Source organism: Mastigoproctus giganteus, chromosome 4, assembly GCF_048544385.1.
Source record: "Mastigoproctus giganteus isolate SK-2022 chromosome 4, ASM4854438v1, whole genome shotgun sequence".
Taxonomy (NCBI): domain Eukaryota; kingdom Metazoa; phylum Arthropoda; class Arachnida; order Uropygi; family Thelyphonidae; genus Mastigoproctus; species Mastigoproctus giganteus.
Window position 1 is genome coordinate 179,059,673 of NC_143578.1, and position 20,436 is coordinate 179,080,108.

Genomic DNA, 20,436 nt, shown 5'->3' on the forward strand with positions numbered 1-20,436 from the left:
TGAATGCATCGCGAAAGGTCAGTTGTCTATTTGTTCCAAACCGTGTTTGCACCAATAAAAGTATAATTTCAGTATGTAATTAAACGAAATATTACATAACTTAATGAAATATGAAACAACTACCATTCTTTTCTTGTATGTCGACTTTTTCGACATACAAGAAAAGAATTGAAGTTGTTTCTATGAAAATTAAGATGGATGCTCTTGGAAGGATTCGATAAATGCGAGTCTGAGGATATTGCTGTTGAATTAGACATGGGTGAAACAGCTATAATATATATCTATACTGTATATAAAGAGTTTCACACCCAGTTAGTCTCACAAGGGTCGTTAAGTTCTCGCGTCACTTTAAAGAAACCAATACTAGAGACGGTAGACTGCGTTATTCACTGGCTGTAGTTTATGCAAGAAAGACAAGACGGAACTTCAATCAGCCAACACATAAACAGTAGCATCAAATAAATGGATTTGATCTTTCACCAAAAGAGTGATGGTGCAGAAAGTTTTACAGCAAGTGACGGATGGCTTTGACGTTAGAAAAAATGTTGATGTATTAAGTTAATACTCAAATACATAAATGTGGGGAGAGATTATCCGCTGCTCAGTCTGCCTCTCAAAAATTTACAGAAGACTTATCAACAGGGAAAAACTGAGTGGAGAACAACTCTACAATATGGACGAAACAGGTCTAAATTATAAAATTCTATCTACAAAAATGACTACAAAAAAGCAGAGCCTGCCGTGCCAGGACACCAAAGAGAAAATCATGGTAGCCAACTGCAGCAATGCAATTGGAACTCAAAAACTACTACTCACAAATATCATCATGGATGAGTTCTTCATTATTCAAAGAATTTTGTTTTATTTTTTTATTCCATGAATTTGTATCTTCTGTACAGAAACACCGCAAGAAAATAAACTTATCTGAAAAGGTTATTCTATTTCTAGATAACGAGCCTTCACATCCAAATTAAAGAAGAGGGCATCAAGGCCATGATTTTACCACCGATTGTAATATCCTTGATACAGCCTTTGGATCAAGGTGTTCTAGAATGTCTAAAGAGACGATATAAGGCGAAAATTTTTGATTTCAATTTTGGAAAGAAAAGAAAACAGAAGACACGAACATTGGTCTTACAGAATCGTTAAACGCCATCAACATCAAAGATGTGTTTACAACATATAACTAACATGGAACGAAATTCCAAGTTCAACATTTAATAAATCTTGGGAGAAAACTTTGGCCCAAAAGGACAATGCTAACGAAAGTCCCGAACTGCAAGAAAATAACGAACGTAGTTCATTAGCTAATTTCAGGAAAATTGAAGGTTTCAAAAATTTTCCTCAAGAAAATATACAACGGATTCAATGTTTTCCAACAAATCGTCACCAAACTGTGACGATCACATAAGATATTGAATCAAATCCACAGCCAAAAACATTCTAGAAAAAGCTTTACATTATATTGAAACCTGATCTGGCAGTCAACGATATAATTCTTATATATAAAAAAAAAAAAAAAAATTGGGGACTATGCTGCAAAACATATTTCATCATCAAAACAGATCGAAATTATTGATTTTATGTAAATTAATGTACAAGTATATAAAGTAAGTAAATAACTGTGTGTGTTCTAAGTAAAAATAAAATTCTTAAGGTACGCCTATATACTTTTTATTTTATGTTCCTCGCTTTAACCGACTTTTTCAATTAACCAACCAATTACAGGTCCTCATCACGTTGGATAAGATGGCTTCTACTGTATATGTAAATGGAGGTGTGCTTGTGATGCTTGGGCATTACTCAATAAGGAAAATTACTTAATGAAAAACTTCCAGAATCATTTGATACTACATAGTTTTCTCCCCTCTAAAGAAATATATAGTTTTGGATATTCGGACATTACTCGAGAAGGAAAAGTTTAATCAAAAACTAATTTTTAGTGCCTTTTTTTTTTTTTTTTTGTTCAATTCCGATTTTCCAATCTTCAGTTTTTCCCTTCAAGAAGCACTACTGATCAAATTTGATTCTGGAGAAGTCAGCTCAATCCTTTCCCTATATACAGCAGTACCTTAAGAAATACTGCATATAGTGTGCATAGTGTTAGGGTCAGGCGCCACCTGTGATTTCTCACATCTGCGCCATATGTACACTGTGAAGAATACAGAACTACTGTAAATGCCAGAAAAGTGTTGTCTGTTGTATATGACATATTGCGTTAGGTTCTGTTGGGTGTCCTGGCATTTGGCCGCAGGGCCCCTGGTGGGACCTCACGTTGCCCGCACACACCGCTAGGAGGTAGCCAGGCTGCCCATTATTCTCTGGCTAGTCTCCGCCAGGGTCGCCTGAGCGTCCTGGACGAAGACCAAGTTAAAAAAAAAAAAAAAAAAAAGAGAAGAGAAGAGAAGGCCTGGGGAACAAGAGGAAGGGGGGTCTGAATGTGAGGAACAAGCTAAAGTGGACAGATAGAGAAGGCAGTCCACCCGAGTAAGGAGAAATAGGGGATGGGTAGAGGGATCAAAAGTCACAGGGGCAGGCGCCACTGTGCGAGTGCCAAAGGCCAAGCACTCTCTCCTCATGGCTACAATCAGGTGGCGAAGTTTGGTAAATATTTCTTGAATATAGCAGCTACAGAAATTTTTAAGCGCCGAGATATGCTTGATAATGTAACTGAAATGTAACTCAATGCGTACACCAAAAAGTTGTGGGCCTGGATCATTCCAGCGAACTTCAGCATGTATTATCTGATGTCAATGAATGAAAGCTCATTCGAAAATTCTTGAGCAACAGTGTTCAAGGTTCTTTTGAAAGTGAAACATTGCAAAAATTATTATTCGAAGAAAATAATAATGTAGACAAAAATCAGGAATATTTTTAATTACAAACGCCATTCAGTCTAATCCTTTGGATCTAGAAATTTTTGCTTTATAGAGGGAAAATCTTTATAAAAAAAAAAATTCGTACGCTTTGTCTGCATAAGTTGCTAATATTTTTAAATTATATAATATCACCATTCGCTTCTAATCGGCTAGGTGGTAATCCCTATAAGCAAACATATGCCGAGCTGTGTATAATGTATTAGACAAAACATTATTCGCAGTTCGGCATATGTTTACTAACAGATGCCAACCGCTGATGGAAAGCTAAGCGCCTTACATTCCGGATCAAAAGATAACTTCCACAGCCCATGCTTTTAAGATTAGTTGGAATGCAGTACTGGGTCTTCTACCACATTTCCCTTTGAAATACTGCTAGAAGTTTTCAATCTCTGTGGCGAATGTAGGAGAAATAAAATTGCAGTCACTTCGATGTTCAGAATCACTGGAATATTTTTTTTTTTATTTAGAACACAATATCGATCAGACGAATATATATGACGAAACTTTTGAAAATACTCACATATCAATTTTACTTTCGCTTCTGTTAAAGAAACTGTGCAACCTTTAACACACGGCACTCTTACATGTTATGAACGCAATCCATCACAGTATTGGTTCTGTCCATCCAAAACATTGAAGAGGAACTTGGTACGAGCAGCGTTACTTAAACGCCGCCAAAGTAAATGACATCGGAATGAAAAGAACTGTAAACGACGCTGAATAGATGCTTTTGCTCAGTTTAGCAAATATGTTCATTTTAATCTCAGCCTGTTTGGTTTGCCATATACCTTCGCACTTTCCTCTAACGGGATTTATACTATGGATTACAACACAAAACTGCAGTGCATTCAATGGATAGCACCTACCACCCAGAAACCGACCGAAACAGGCAAATTAAGCAGCCATCACTGAATGGTTGTAGTTGTTTGTCTGAAATTACTTCGGGGTAATGAAGTATACTATCGACTACTCGGTTAGAGGCACATGGTTTTTTTTTTTTTTTTTTTTAAATCAGCCCGATTTGTACGTTTTAAGAACCGAAAAAATCTCAGAATAATTTGTGGGAGGGGGGGGGGAGAATCATGGTCCTTCTGCATGGGAGCCGATAATTACCGTCCTAGCTGTAAGGTCCTTTAAGAATTTTCCCTAATTTTCGATGGAAGCGGAACTTTTACCATCACAAACGATGGTAAAAGATGACAGAGATTCCTGCAGAAAGAAATGATATTTCAGGAAACCTGTATAACAGAAAAGATTATAAAATGATAAATGCAATAAAATAAAATCAATATTTTATTGCATTTATCAGTACAAATACAACTAAATCACCAACTAGCAAAGGTTTTACAAGAATTCATCTTCGCTTCTCCAGTGCTTTTTTAACAGAAGCACTTGTAAAAAAACTAGATGATCAAAACAGAGCAGCAAATTTTCCGTTTTTAAATTATTCGAAAAGATTTATGTTTAACTAATAGCATTTATAAAGTGGCAGGACTATTTTCAAGCAATTAGCTTTACATTAATTTCTATTTATACTCATTAAATAAAATTTTTCAGAAAATAGCCATTTTTTATTTTAACTCTGTTTATGAAATTGAACTGATCGCCATAGCCGGATATTATTCTATTTATAATGTAATTTGATATTAATATTTTTTGTTCCAAAAATGAGGCGAGCATCTTATTCTGCTACCCGTTATATTGGATATACAGATAATTACAGTACTTGTTCTTAATTTCCTGTTTCATTACTCAAGGCAAGTGAAGTACTTGCAGCTATGAAGATTACAAACGAAAGCAAATATTCTGCGAAAATTATCTGAGAATTCGAATTTTAATTTAGAACTAAGTATTTATGTTTTTATCTTTGAAATTTTGTCACCCTAAATAAGACAGTGCCTTGTGGCATACCATAGTGTTTTCACTGTTTATGATACACTGCAAAGTTATTACTGAAATCGATATCAATCACATCGATCTGGCATCCCTTATCCGCAGATTCAACAACAAATTGCCAATACGGAGAGAAACTGTGAATAGTGGACTGCGCTAGATAGCAGCCAATCCTGTTTGATGGCTTATTTGCCAGCTTGTTTTTCGATTAGTACGACATTTAAACCTCTACATTTATGAATAGAAATACAGTATATCCTGCAGGGAGTGACCTGTTCTGCCTGTTATTTTCTTAACAGCAGAATTGCTCGGGATTTTTTCTTGGATCTACTTCTATTAACAGAACGATGTCGTTGATCTATGAAGTGCAACTATCAAAAACTTCCTTTTTAAAGCCGATATGAAAAATTTTTTCGCTTTCAGTAGACAATGAATCGGGTAAATCTAGATTCAGTTATCCTCGGGTTCTTTTAATTCAGATAAAAACCACTGTATTACTTTCACTGCTATTCACAACTTCAACAATGTTATTCTATTCAGAATGTCGCATTTGATAAAAGGCTCAAAACGTCTTGACAGTGTTCACATCTTTTATTGTCAGGAAAGATGTTGTGGTCTTACCATCAGAATACTATAAATGTAGGCTACATAAAGAGACTCGCAATTAATTTCGATAATGTAATGTTGTTATCAAATTGAAATTACTCAGTATATTTGTGACAGTTCTGTTGACTTGGTCGATGTCACATGAATCTCATCTAAGGCATTAATTATGAAATTTGCATTCGTGCAAAAAAGAATAACCAGACTTTTGTGCTTTGGATACGTAAAGGTAGTTATAGACTCCATTAATAATGGAGTCTATAACTACCTTTACGAAAGGTTTAAAATTATGTCCACTTTATATCGGATTTTTTTTTTTATCTAAATAATCAATGGTCTATTAAATATTCAGCCATAATAGTAATCTAAAATCTCATTCGTTTCCTGTGGTCAATTTTCGATATTTCTCTATTCCTGCGTTCAGAACTAGATTAGAATTAAACATTAACAGTCCATCCACTAACCTCCAACCGCCTGATTGCATTTTACTAATAACTTTCCAACTGAAATTGTACAATTACGAATATTCATATATTAATGAATCTTTTCGTTTCTAGCTATTGCTTATTCGCTAAATAATGTATATAATCTATCGATTTATTCGTTCAACGTACAACGTTCTCCCGCATTCATAATTACGGGGAATTCGATTCTCCTGTATTGATTTATAATAAATAAAGGAGGAAATTATAACAGTAATTGACTTAACTCCCATCGATGTTACATTTTCATATTTGTATACTGAGAGAACTTGAACTTTCCGGAAAAGTTTCGGAACTGAATAAAAAATTAAATAATTCTAACAACTTTTACAATACTCGTTGTTTCTGTACTAATATTATTAAATAAATCCCACAAATTATGCCCACAGATCTCATTTATGAAGATAAATTAATCACCCTTGGTACCAGGGATCCTAAAATATGACGATTAACAAACAGAAAAAATTCAGACTCAGAAGTACTGGTGTTACTGTTAGAAGTTCGCAAATAGTTCTGCTTCTGAATATTAAGAGGGAATACGAGGTAAGAAAAACCCTTTACTCTATAAATAAAGCCCATCACAGCTACAAGCTAGAGATTTAAAAAGAAAAGATAATCAAATAACACATTATTTGAGTATCTTTATAATAACGTTGCTGAAGTAATAAAATATTGGAACTCAGTATTGTATTATTAAAATTAAAACGTATGATTAAAGATTAGAATACAAAAATTAACAAATTTACGTGGGAAATTAATTCGCTGTGCATACAGCAGCGCGTTAGGAAGTAAATAAAACAAATGGACAGGATGTTCCCCAATGCATCCCTTCATCTCAAATTATCACAACATTGATTGTAAGAGGTTGCTCAACTCTGAAGCCTACAGGAGTCTCATTTACAAACAAATTATGAGAAATACAAACAGCTGCCTGCCTGCAACCAACATCCGAGAGGCAAATCTGATGTTCTGCAATATATATTTTTGATCATTATAGTTCATATTCGTTGTTAATGTATATATAGAATATGCTATGTATTTTTTTTTTGTTTTATATATATATATATATATATTTGTCTCCTTTGTACTGAATTTATGCCCCTAGCCTAGTGCTGTGATGGGCTTGTTGCAGTTGCAATAAATGAAAATTTTTTATTATTTATTTATTAAATACAGTTATTGTTTTGGGTAAAGTCCTTTTATAGTACAGAACAACGGCATGGAGACTCATTGTTTGGCAAGGTTCCAATACCATAGGCTGTCAGTTTTTAATACTTTATTTTCACAGCTATTTATCATGGCATCCATCAAGCATAGTCTCGTTTTGAGCACAGATAGGCACAGTTTATCTCCGATGAAGCAGAACTGGTGTAAACTGCAAGGAGGTTTCATCACTGGAGTGATATAACTGTAGCGTTGATGCAGTTCTCAAGAGCAGGGTCTGCCTATTTTTTTTATCTACCACAAACTTGTAGAGATCGTCGTCCAGGGAGCGTATGTACTGCAGAAATGGCATGGACAGGAACCGATCAGATAACTTTAACCGGAAACAAAAAACAAAAAAAAAAAAAAAACAGAAATAGCTTTTATTGGAGTTAACGTTAGAAGTTAGTAAATAGTTCTGCTAGTCTGACTATAACAAGTTCATATGTCTTTCTGACTTGCTGGGTGAAGCTCTCCATTCCATTTTTATTAGTTTAGCGCATTAAGCCACTTCTGGTTTATTCATCTATCAAGAGCAGTGTACGCTCGCGAATTTTTTTTTCTCCTCTGGCGGAAGGGGATAATAATGCAAACTAGCATTTTCATAAATTTATTAGCTAAGGCACGTGTTTGGAATAATGTGAGCCCCCCCACAACCTCTAGCTGATGCAGAATAAGTTCGCTTTCTTGCATCATTATGTCAATTTAATACCAATATCACTTTCGAATATAGCAGTTCCGGGCCAATTAGCCTATGAGAAGCTATCGCACAACTACGGAAACTGTTCGCCTTGAAAGTTAAAAACACTGAAAATTTCAATGTTATTCTGACCATAAAAATGGCTATAACCCAGCCTGAGCACCCCTTACCCCCAAGTATGGAAATTCAATTTCTATATTAGAGCAGAACAGATGTAGGGATGTGTCGAACTGTATTAGGAAAATGGGCATTTGTATTAATTTATGTATTTTCGTTAATAAATATATTTATTCATGATTGCAAAGTTTTACGTTTGATAAGTCCCGAAAAACTAGCGCAAAGGTATAAATTGATGGAATTCAATTCTAGGAACTAACGCTATCCCCCAAGAATCCTTTTCATCGGATAACTGCATTACATAAATATCAGAGCGCTTGCTGCACATAATTTTGACTTTATTATCATGCAGTTGTAAAACGGTGATAGCAGAAAGAATTTCAAAATAAAGAAAAACCTCGAAACTTCCATTAAACAGTAGCATTAGTTTAGCTGAAACATTATCTTTTGAAGGAGGGATTTCTGGGCAGCTTTAGCATAAAGGAGAACTGCATCTCAGATAAAGTAAACCCCAGAGGGAACCGAGATCAAACAGAACAACTGTGGAACGAATTCAAACACCACACAGTCCCTATCAGCTGACTCTTTTCCACAGCAACTAAGAGTATACTTTAGTCCATAGAAAGCCACGTACAAAATGGTTACCATTTACGGAAATGATACGTTAAACCCCTTTCTGAACAGATAGCACGACCGAAGCTTAACAAAGGCAATTGAGTTAAAAATCCGTTAGTCAGCCAAGACTTCGGCTGCTACGAACGAAACCTTATCTACAAAGAGGACGTAATTGATTTTTTGTCTGTTGCCACAAAGCATCGGGCGATCGTAAACTCGTGTCGAAGAGTATACACATGTATCCGAGATCTACAAACTCTTCCACACTACGCTGAAGGGGTGTGTGCCGTTCTCTAATAATACTAATTACATTTAAAAGGTACACTCTTTCCTTTCCATTCTCGCTTGAAATTGCGTTCCCCAATCTCGCAGCAGCGATCGAAAAGACCAACTCTAACAAACCGTGTTTCTTTAACACTGCACGACTAGAGCAAGTAAGTGCGCAAAAGATTAAATAACAGCTATCGATCCTGCTGCTAGGTGGGTAAGTGAACCTTTAATTTCATCCTGCCTTCTCGAATCTCGTACCGGTGAATAAACGTGCCGATTTCTTTAGCAGAGCATTTCTAAGGCTGACATCTGTTTCTTGGACCGGTTGCTATAGCTACGCCGATAACAACAATTAAGTTCAGAGCATGCGGTCAGTTAATATGTATGCGAAAGTCTTGGGCTACGCAAAATGCCGATATTTCTCACAGCGCCGGACTTGTTTTCTTAATCGTTGCTATGCCAACGTCAGATGACAGTTACGGGGGCGGCTTAATAGAGGGAAAGTTCTTTATATATCCTTTCCTGTGATGAGCGCATTCAGGTGAAATGGTTGAAATGCATGTTCTGTGTACAGACTAATAAAATGGATGAATGTTTCCTATACTGTAGCAATTGCTTCAAGTTCATTTGTACATCATCCATCAAGCGTGCCCTATAGTTTTCAGCCACGAAAAAACATATTTCAGGCTTCTATCTAGCTATCCGAATTCGAGTTCAATTTATACGAATGCAACCTTCTTTATGAGCAAGAAAGTACCCCAGGGTATTATGTAAGTGTCATATTAATGGAAAATTGGATGATAATTTTATATCAAGTGGTTATCTGTTTATGTCAAATAAGATAATTTGATGATAAGCTGACTTCCAGATGACTCGAAACGATGAAGCATTTTTTTTTTTTTTGGCCCTGTTTTCCAAACGTGTAATCAAAAACTCATCGCCATCATTAACCTCTGAGGCCAAATTTACAAGCTAAGAAGAAATTATGAATAGCGCTCTCTGCAGTTAATATTTAGAGTGTTATATATGATGAAAAAGGGTGCTAGTTACAAAACTTGAATAATCGTTGCCTAGACTCGGCTATAACAAGATGCGTCACAAACATTTTTTTTTTTTACCCCTACACGATAAAGCGATGTGGAAATATGTGAGTTAATTATTAACTTCAACATTCAGTCCTTTACCGATTTCCATCATAAATTGTGTAACTCAGGGAAGTAATATGTTAATTACTACTGTCCTAAACCAATAAGCTATTCGCAAAGTGGACCCTAAGCAACGTGTCAGTTCTTCACAAATAAACAGGGTCAGACAATAGAGCTTACTTACATCAAAATACACTGTGGACACTAAAATATTTTAATCCCCCCACCTCCGACACCCATGGCGAGAAAAAGTGTGTGATCATCCCGTAATAAGGACGTCACAGGATAACGAAACAGATTCAATGATATGGCCCACAATAAGCAGAATTCCCCAAAACTGCATGGGAAGCCGGATAGAGATAGAGAGAGTTTTTCCAAATGTTCTGAAAACATATCTGCAACGTCTGATCAGACGTAGCAGATATGTTTGCTGCTATATTATCCTGAAGAAGGATGCCAAGGGACCACTGCTGATGCCTTCAGTGGGACACCAGCAGCGGTCCCGTGAAAATGACAGAATGCACTGGAAGAGTCCACCAGACGTGCAGTTTCAGAAACCAATTCCCCAGTCAGAACAAACAATCACTATCCCTCTTTAAAATCTGGCAGGATAAGCAAAAAAAAATTTATTCATTAACGTACGTCGATTAGTAAGATTACCAGTAAGCACATGCTGCATACGATTGCGAACACCAGAACTCAGCGGATCAGCTCTTCTGTTGCGCACTCTCCACTACTTGTATGAATTTGTCGGGATCATATTTCAAGTTAATGGCCAACGAGTATAAAAGAAAAGCAACACAAAATGTGAATTCGAACATCAAAGAAGGGAAATTCTGCATTTATACTTGTTTAGGATGTTTTGATAGTACTGAATTTTTTTGCTAAATGTCACTTTATCTATTAAATAGCTAAAGTAAAACTTCCTTTTGCCCTTAGAATATCCCGGATTCGAGGTAATGGCATGGACTCGAAAATGGAGTGGCGAAAGCGTGCCACAGATTTGCTAGTTCATTTTAATTTTTTTTTTTTTTTTGTTTCAAATTGGATGGTTCTAGATCTCCACTAAGGTCAGCTCGTTCCACCTCATCCTCCAGATGCTAACTGGATTGAGACAGATCTCATCCACTGTAGTGGCCACTGCAAAAGGCTGAATTCAGTCTATTTCCTGGAAAAACCCTTTACAGTTCTGGCACATTTTCCTGTTGGACGAACTCAACCATATATGGACACACAGCAAATGTGATGGGAGGCGCTTAGTTGGGAACAATTTCCAGATAGCCTGTGGCAGCCAAATGCTCTATTGGCACTAAAGGGTCCAATGTGCACCACAAAAACATTTTTTGTGGGTATGAGGAAGTGATTTAAAGAAGAAAAAAATATATATAGTTTAAATTTTCGCCACCATGGAAGAAATTGGCACTGTAAACATGAGATGGAATACTTAACTTAGGATTATCAGAACTTAGAAATCTACAGATATTGTTCTATGTGCTTTCCTTCACTTGAGATGATATTCTGAAAACGTAGAACTGCGTGTGACAGTTTCGTGTAACATCTCATTGGGGATGTTATCTACATGCTGTTTAATGCTTCTTTCAAATCGACAAGTGTCTGTATGCCGCCACAATAAACTGTCTTTCAGGTATTCCCTTTGCCAGAAATCACAGGGATTGAGATCTGTGATCGGGGTGGCCAGAACTGCGGAAAGTCTCTACAAATGATGCGATCATTTCCGAATGTTGAACGGAGGCAGTTCCTTCACTTGTCGACCAACGTGGGGAGGGGCAACATCTTGCATGAACACTACGGTCTCCAAGCATTGCCTTTATTGCACAGCGGGAATAATGTGATCTCTTAGAAGAGCGCAGTACCGTGCACTAGTTACTGTACACCTTACGGGTGGTTTTTTTTTTTTTTTTTTTTTGTGGCGCATTAGCAACTAAGACACCTTACGGGGCCCTGAGGTGTAGACTCTTCAAAGAAAAATGGTACGATTATAAACTCTGCTGTGAATCCGCACCATACTGTAACGTATGGACTTTGTAGTGGTCTTTCATGCGCAGCAGATGAACGAGGTTCCCCATATAAGCAAGTTTTGTGCATTTACAGCCCCCAAAGAGCGAAATGTGCTTCATCAGATCACAAGATCATTCGAGCCCATGTATCGTCAATTTCCATAAGAGCCAGAAATCGTAGAGCAAAGTCTATTCGTTGTTGCTGATCACAAGACTAGTTCTTACACTGCATGAATCTTGTACGGGAACCAGCGTAAAATTATTCGAAGCACTTTACGTACAGTAGACCAAGGAAGGTTCAAGCCTCTTGACACACTTCTGGCACAACTGACTGGAAGGCAGTGTTTCGCATTCTCTGACCTGGAGGCCATTGCAACCGCCACTTCATCCACTACCTCCATTCCGATACGTGGTCATCCCCTGCCTGGAATTACACCTAACTCCCCGGTCGCTTCAATTTTGTTTATTAGTTTTCGAAGCCCCATTGACGATGTCAAAGGTCCTTTACGCAAACATTTTTGTTCCGATATTCACTTAGTGCTGCATTGCATTAGCATTACTATTATTATGGTAGAACAGTTTTACTAATAGGTTCCTTTTTTGGAAGAGTCATAATGGTTATTGACGGTGGCGTTGGCCTTTCTGCTTTTATCTAACAGGATGCCATTTGCGTAAGCAGCGTGTCTTGAAGTAAATAACAACTTTTACTTATGTGCAGCGCCGTTTTCCCCCTGGCGGCGGAAATTTGAACGATTTTTTTTTTCTTCTACAAATGGTTTCCCCATACCCTACACTAGGGTCTCCTGAATAGGAGTCCCTAGTGTCAAAACTTATTTTATAACCACCCGGTATATATATACAGGGTGATTCACTACCAGTGCGACAAACTTGCAGGTGTAGGGGACACAAAGACGAATCGGAATCACATAGCATTGCAGGGTCCGAAATGCCTTTGTCATGCGGTAGAGGACGTTGAACGGGAGGTCGCGTGAACAGCGATCCCGCTGGAAGTCAGCATTTGCGAACCGTTTCTGTTGAAGAAACCAAGTAGCAAAAGTCCTCCGGAGTGGATAATCCGCAGGCTCCAATGATTGGACGCGTTGCAGATGGTATGAACTCATTTGGTTTGTTGACAGTATCCTCCATACAGTGGATTGGGAAATACCCAATCGTTGGCCTATCGCTCGAGTAATCGTACTCGGATTGCCTTCTGCAAGACGTACGACATTCTCCTCATTGTCTGGCGTCCTCGTCGTTCGCTCTCGATTCATGGTACCTCTCGTGAAACAACCAGTCTCACGTAACCTTCTGTGCACACGTGCGAAAATCGTATGATGAGGAGCACGCCTGTGCGGGAAACGTTCCTAGTACAAGCGCAGGGCGGCGCGCCTGTTACAGTCCGCAGCTCCATACGCGAGGTGTATGTCGGCCAGTTCAATGTTTGAATACTCGTCCATCCTACTGCCTCGGGAACCGGTTCGCAAATGCTGACTTCCAGCGGGATCGCTGTTCACGCGAACTCCCGTTCAACGTCCTCTACCGCATGACGAAGGCATTTCGGACCCTGCAATGCTATGTGATTCCGATTCGTCTTTGTGCCACCTACACCTCTTGCAAGTCTGTCGCACTGGTAGTGAATCACCCTGTATATATAAGATTTTTTTTTTTTCATGAACACGAATCAATCACTATTGATACTTTGGTTATTCCATAGGAGGCAATAGTTTTTATTTTTATCCACCAAGTTTTCCTGTCTTCTAGCTCTTCTTCCTTCAGTCCACATATCTTTCATTTTTTTCTCTTCCTACTTCATTCCATATCTTCAATCAGGTTTCCAATGTAATCTTTGTCTCTCTTCTTTGTGTCCACACCATCGTAATCTATTTTCCATTAGTTTATCCTGAATAGGTGCCATTCCCAAATTTCTCCCTCACATATCCTATCCTTTCCCAATTCTACATTTCCTGGTCATCCCCACACATTCATCTCAACATTCTCATTGCTGCATCATCATCAGCCATTTTCAATCCACTGCAGGATGAAGGCCTCTCCAGCAACTTTCCAGTTCCTTCTGTTTTGAGCACTGGCCATCCATTTACTACCCACAAACTCACGAATTTCACATATCCATCTCTGTCGTTGTCTTCCAGGTTTTATTTAACTCCTCTTAGGTATCATTCTGTTATTTTCTTAGTCCCTTCTCTTATCATGTCTTCGAGCTATATGTCCTGTCCAAGCCCATTTCAGTTGTTTAGTTTTGATAAGAATGTCCTTTACTTGAGTTTGCTGCCTAATCCATGTGTTTCTCTTCTTATCTAACAGTCTGATTCCCAATATGATTCGTTCCATTCTTCGCTGTGTAGTTCTCAGCTTCTCTTCCATTCTTTTGGTGAGTGCCCAAGTTTCACTTCCATAAGTCATGGTGGGGAGTATACATTGGTTCATTATTTTACGTTTCAGACAAACTGGGATATTGCTCTTCAGTATGTGACTATATTTCCTGAATGCTATCCATCCAAAATTTATTCTCTTGACTTCCAGCCATTTATCATTATTACAGACAATGACTTGTCCCAGATAAGTATATGACTCCACCTTTTCAATTACTGCTCCTTCAATCATTATTTCCCTTTCTGTGGCATACTTGTTCATCATTACTTTTGTTTCATACTTCTTCATCATTACTCATTGCTGCAGTACGCATTATCTGTACGTGGTGTTTTAAAATATTTCACTCCAATACACCGCTGCCGGTCTCACTATTATTTTACACACTTTTCATTTCAATATCACTGGCATTTTATAATCGCATAACAATTCATTATACCTCCTCACCCTGCTGTGATCCCAATGGTGCCAGAGTCAATGCTTATCCCTATAGCGAAACAATGGAGAAGTGATCAGTGGCATAATGTTGTTCCATGACAACGCGAAACCGTCACGATCCCGAACGTGCGGTTGTCTCAAGGCGATATCCATCCTACAACAATGATCCGATGTTTGAGATTACCACATCTTCCATGAAGAAAGGCCATTGCTTTTATTCAGACAATATAGCCAAAGAGACTTAAAATTGTTTCACCAGCACCCAAAGGATTCAACACTGAGAACATCACGCCACCGTAAATGCTGAGTTTATTTTTAACAAGGCGCTTCTCTGAACTGTATTTTAAAGTTCTGTTTCAGTGTACGATACTGAAGGCGGCAAAGTCAAGGGGCAGCTTATTTTTCTCAAGATCTGACTGATGAAGGTCCTGCAACATTAAGCTTACTCTGTAGGTGAAAGCAAAAAGTATTTTCTTCCTAGTTTATTGTTTGCCTATGTTTAATTATATTGTTCATCAACGAAGATGTTTGTTGTAAAACACGACAATGGAAGTATAATGAGCATATATTTATGTGGCTTTTCAAAACATCCACGGTCTGAAAAACAGAGTTGTGAGAATCCAACCTTTGCTAAGAGTACATAGCCTGTGGCAGCACATTCTTGACTGGACTGCATTATGAGAATGATCTTAAATTTCAAGAATGAAGTGGACATTTATGTTAGCAGAAAACAGTAGTGGTGCCGAAATGTCTATCCCTGATTACCCAAGTATGTACAACATTCATGACAGGTGAAATTTCCGTTTCAAAGATGAATCAACATGATCATCACTTACGTAGCTTTGTCAATGAAGCCGCTTGAGCACAGCGGCACAAACTCGCTCCAGAGAAGATTTGTAAAACGGGATCCTCGGTCCTTTTCCTTCTCACCCTCCCCTTTACTTTCCATTTTTCTCAATACTTGTGCAGTTGGTATTAATTTCATTTACCAGAAATTAGCGGACGGCCCACTAATTCACAAGGGAAGAGCAAACTGTGCATGGGGAGGGGCGATTGATGTATTTATTCAAATAGTTATTTGAATTCTTTTTTTTTTTTTTTTTTAACTATTTTAATTTTGTAGCTTACCAAAGAATGTGTTCTTGGGACAATACTGCCTTCGATAAATGATTCCGAAATAAAAAGTGATTTTTTGATCACTTTTGACATTGGAATGGAAAAAAAAAAAAAAAAACCCCAATTGAATCAGGATTCTTTATTGACACTCTTTGGGTCTAGAATGTGCTGCGGTTATTTCACATCATGCACACTAACACCAATGGGTTAAACATCTGAACCATCCGTAAGCAAACTAAGAAAACCCGTTCTAAGAATGCACTCGCTTTCTTACCTTCAACTTTCAGTCGGACATACTCGGAGCGCGCGGCCGCTCTTTCGTTCCGGGCTATGCACTGATACATGCCATCGTCCGCAAGGCCAACATTTTCTAGCTGAAGAGCGCCATTGTCAAGGACTCGGTAGGTGGCGTGGCCATGATGATGAAGGCTTCGACCATTTCGCTGCCACGTGACGCGAGGAGGCGGTTTTCCGGACACCACGCACGTGAAAAGAACGCTGTCGCCAGCCATAACAGTACTGTTCGTTGGACCTTCTTCAATCACAGGATCTGTAATGAAAGGATTCGAGGCTAAATGTTTACATTAACAACATTTGTTACGCGTAAGTCGCATCAGACATTTAATGAATAGCGTATTCACTATTAATGCATGGTAATATTCGAACACTTTGAGAGAATATGCAATAGAATTAAGGAAGTATATATAAAACAACTGAAGCACTTGCAGGGTTAACAAAGCAAAATCAATATTTTATTTTGTTATTCGAATGTTTTGCTAAAGTAAAGAGGAATTTTTTTTTTTTTTTTTTCAGTCATGAATTTTTTTATTTTAATTTTTCCGATATATATATATAAAGCTAAGGCGAGTATCTTTAGACGACAAGAATAACAGTAAGAAAATAAACATGCACGGCAATAATCGTCAACATCTTCGAATATTTTGACGATGGTGGCCTATTCAACAATCGGATTAATAAATAAAATAAATAAATTTTCTGTTTATACTCCGGAACGACCACACGGTCAGAGGAGTTCACAAGATAGAGATAATACAAGAAACTGCACAGTATTTATTACTTTTACTGATTCGCATAAACCAAAATATTTACAAAGATATATTTACACCGATATTGCTCAAGTTTTATGCTGCTGTCAGTCCTACTGGAAAAAAAAAAAAAAAAAGTTTTTCTTATCGTTGGAGGCCTGTTGTTGAATGTCTTATTAGTAAAATGGCATCATCTGGTATCTCTGAAGATGCCAGGATCGTTTCGAAAAAAAAGGATCGTTATACGATCCTTTTTTTTTTTCGAAAATTATCAGTCAATTTTATAATTAAATTGTAAATGTTAACTGTCTTTATTGATATAAAAATCGTAACCACAGATCCGTGCTAAGCGCTCTCCTCTTTGAATCCTTGGTAATACTCCAAGAATTTGCCAATTTCCTGGCCAACTTCGACTTAACAATTTTTGGTATTCATGAGACACAAATAATAAATATTGTTACGTTTTAAAAATAAAGCAGATGATTTTATAGAATTAACACAATTAATTATACCGCAAAACCTCGTTGTAATGGACTTCGAAAACAACGGACAGCGTCCACCAACAGCCAAGGAAAGAACCGAAGGCCGACTAGAAAGACCGGCTCTCTCCAAGTCTGCTTTGGTACGGACTGGTGACATTGCGAGCTCAGTCTGATGGTATTTGCTGTTAGTTAAAATACAGTATTTTCACAATAAAGAAATTTAATTTGCAGCTAATGAGTAGCTAGCCTTGCTTTCGTTTATCAATATCCGATAATTAGATTAAAAAAAAAAAAAAAAAACAACCCGAAATACTATATGAACAATCTCCCCCTCGCCTGTTTTAACCTTGTTTTAAAACCATTGAACTAACTTGTCGAAACCGTGTCTAAGTCAAGTAGTGTTTATAGTTCCTGTTTTTATCAAGAAGCTATAAACAAATTCACATACTGCGGAAAGGGTCCAGTTTACGAGCGAAACTCGTAGCCGACGCAAGAAATACTGCACTCGTGCGAGATTGGCTTTCGATGTGTAATTCATTCAGTATCGCCACCAGGGGGGTACAGTATAGCAGTTTTCATTAGGCATTGTAATACGAAACATCGGTTTCCATCACCCCTCCCCCCCATTTTTTTTTTTCAAAATGATGTCTAAGAAAAGTGGTGGAAAACATTTTTTTTAAAAATGTGTAAATCTGAGCATTTCATGATAAACAATTTAATTGAAAAGTCGAAGTCCGATGTTTCGGGGGCCAGCAGATTTGTGAGGAGTAGGGAAAAAAAGCAGTTTGATCTTAGTAACTGCAAGGGAAAACTCAGGCAGTTTTCTCTAAAGTTTATTACTTCCAGAACTAGGGGAACAACTGATGGTTGTAGAAAGCATATAAAGTTGGCTAAGCACAAGGATTTTCCTCACTTTCAAAAATCTTCCGAACGTGTCAAACATCAGCAAATGGACCTTCAAGGTTACTCGAGAGACAGTAAGCTTTGGAGTTGCTACTGCCAACATACGACAGGGCAAAATTTCAAGCTCTAATCCACACAATTCGTAAGCGCAATAAAATATAGTTCGTATTAGAAAGTTTAAGAGAAATATATAAAGAGAGACAAAAAAAAAAGTATAAGGGTGAAGAGAAATAAATATTATATAGTTCTAATTAACCTGCACGGCTAAGTTTAGAGAACATAATGCTACAGAGTTTTATTAAGCGTTGTATAAAGTTGTATCTTAGTAATTAATTGATAAGGATATAACTATATTTACTTTTCAATTCTATTAATCACAGAAAAAAATCAATAAATTAAGGGGGGAGGGAATCGAACGAGCCAGAAATGTAACGTACTGCGTATATTAACTAATTTGTTTTAACTTACCTTACCTCTATTCACAATAATTAATGTAAAGTTTATAATTTCTTGTTTGTAAAAGCCATTTGTGTTATAGTATTTTCATTCAATAGTAGCCCAGTATAATCTTAATTCAATAAATTACACCAATGAGCCAAATCATTATGACCATCCCTATCTCCACGAGCGGACGCATCGCACAGCATCTAGGATGACGTTACCGACCGGCGAAACATATCTAGGCGAGATATGCTTCGCCGGTATTGTCAGCTATTCGGGGCCACAGTAGTGAAAGTGTGGCTGGAATGGTCCGAAGAGGGAGCACACAACCACCCAATGTATCGGGAAGGAGGAAATCACCGTTGGTTAACAGTCGAGGTGAACGGCGGTTGGCCCATACTGTCCAGGTCAGCAGACGGCTCACGATCCCTCAATTAACTGCATACAACCAGGGCGGGCAGAGAAACGTTTCCGTGCACACCATCCAGTGAACGCCTTTTGTATAGGTCTACGGAGTAAACGACCAGCTCATGTGCTCGTGTTGACCGACCGTCATCGACACCTCCGTTTACAACGGGTAAGGGAGCACCGTTCCTGGACACTAGACAAGAATCGCTTGTCTGACGAAGTCCCAGCTCCATCATGACGACTGAAGGGTGCACAATCGATGGCGAGCAGGTGAACAGCTGCAACCATACTAGTACAATTATATATGCGTAACAATTTTAATTAATTATATGTATAACGATTTTTATACTGAAACGAATACCGGATAGAATTCGTCTTTTGGTTGAGGGCTGCATATCACATCTTAGTAAATCTTCGTATCGATCCACAGAACAGTAGTTCATATCATCTAATTTAAGTGTACACTTAATTGCATTTTGCTGTATATTCTCCCATGCAATGGCATGAGGACCGCATATGGGTTTTACTGAAGCGGGAGATAAATCCCATATGAAAAAAAAAAAAAAAAATCAGCAAATATACAATCTTCTTCATAAAGAGGATGCCCAATGATAATGAATAATGCTTAAGAGCCCGATTAACACAAACAGGGATACATTTCGGTTTCAAGATGTCCTTAACTACAAACAAAGTCGGCCATTTAATGTGGCTTACTTGTGCAGAAAATTTAAGGTGATTCCTCTAAAACTGGAATCTGCAACCGTTTGGCATTAACAGGCCACATTCAATTTCCACCTTCATAACACGGGAACCAAGCCAGCAGATTAAAAAGGAAAAAAAGACATGCAAGAGTATATTTATTATACAGACTTACTTTTCTGATTTCATGATATCAGTTTGGCAATTATTTTATTTTGGCGCAGAATTCTGATAACCATATTTTTTTTATAAGAGAAGGGGGCAAAAAACCTTAAAAATATTATCTGCTGCAGAATGCTATTTACGCAATGTGTAAAAGTAATATTATTTTTTTGTTTGATTTTAATAAGATCCGTGGGCTACACATGGCCCTCTATTCTAGAAGACCTTGGCAGTAAACAATGAGAACTCTTTATTGCATACAAAATGGCACACGCCGTACACAATACCCTTCACGGCTACAAGTCAGGGGTTTACAGTAAAGGCTAATGCAATCAAGTGTAGGATTAAACATTGGAAAACAAATGAAAAATTTACATATGAAAATATATACACAACAGCATGTTATCAAATTAAATTATTTTCCAAGG

At 37.6% G+C, this 20,436-nt stretch overlaps 1 protein-coding gene across 2 annotated transcripts in view; it reads right to left on the reverse strand.

Moving 5' to 3' along the window:
- The window catches only part of LOC150087227 (tyrosine-protein kinase transmembrane receptor Ror2-like), a 485,237-nt gene that overhangs the window by 117,060 nt on the left and 347,741 nt on the right, over positions 1-20,436 (reverse strand). Inside the window, exon 2 of one of the 2 annotated variants that reach the window (XM_090371897.1) lies at positions 16,142-16,417. The exons of the other annotated variant lie outside the window; for it this stretch is intronic. Coding sequence (XP_090228023.1) covers positions 16,142-16,417 — 276 coding nt within the window. The remainder of the gene's footprint in view (positions 1-16,141; positions 16,418-20,436) is intronic. 2 annotated transcript variants of the gene reach the window in all.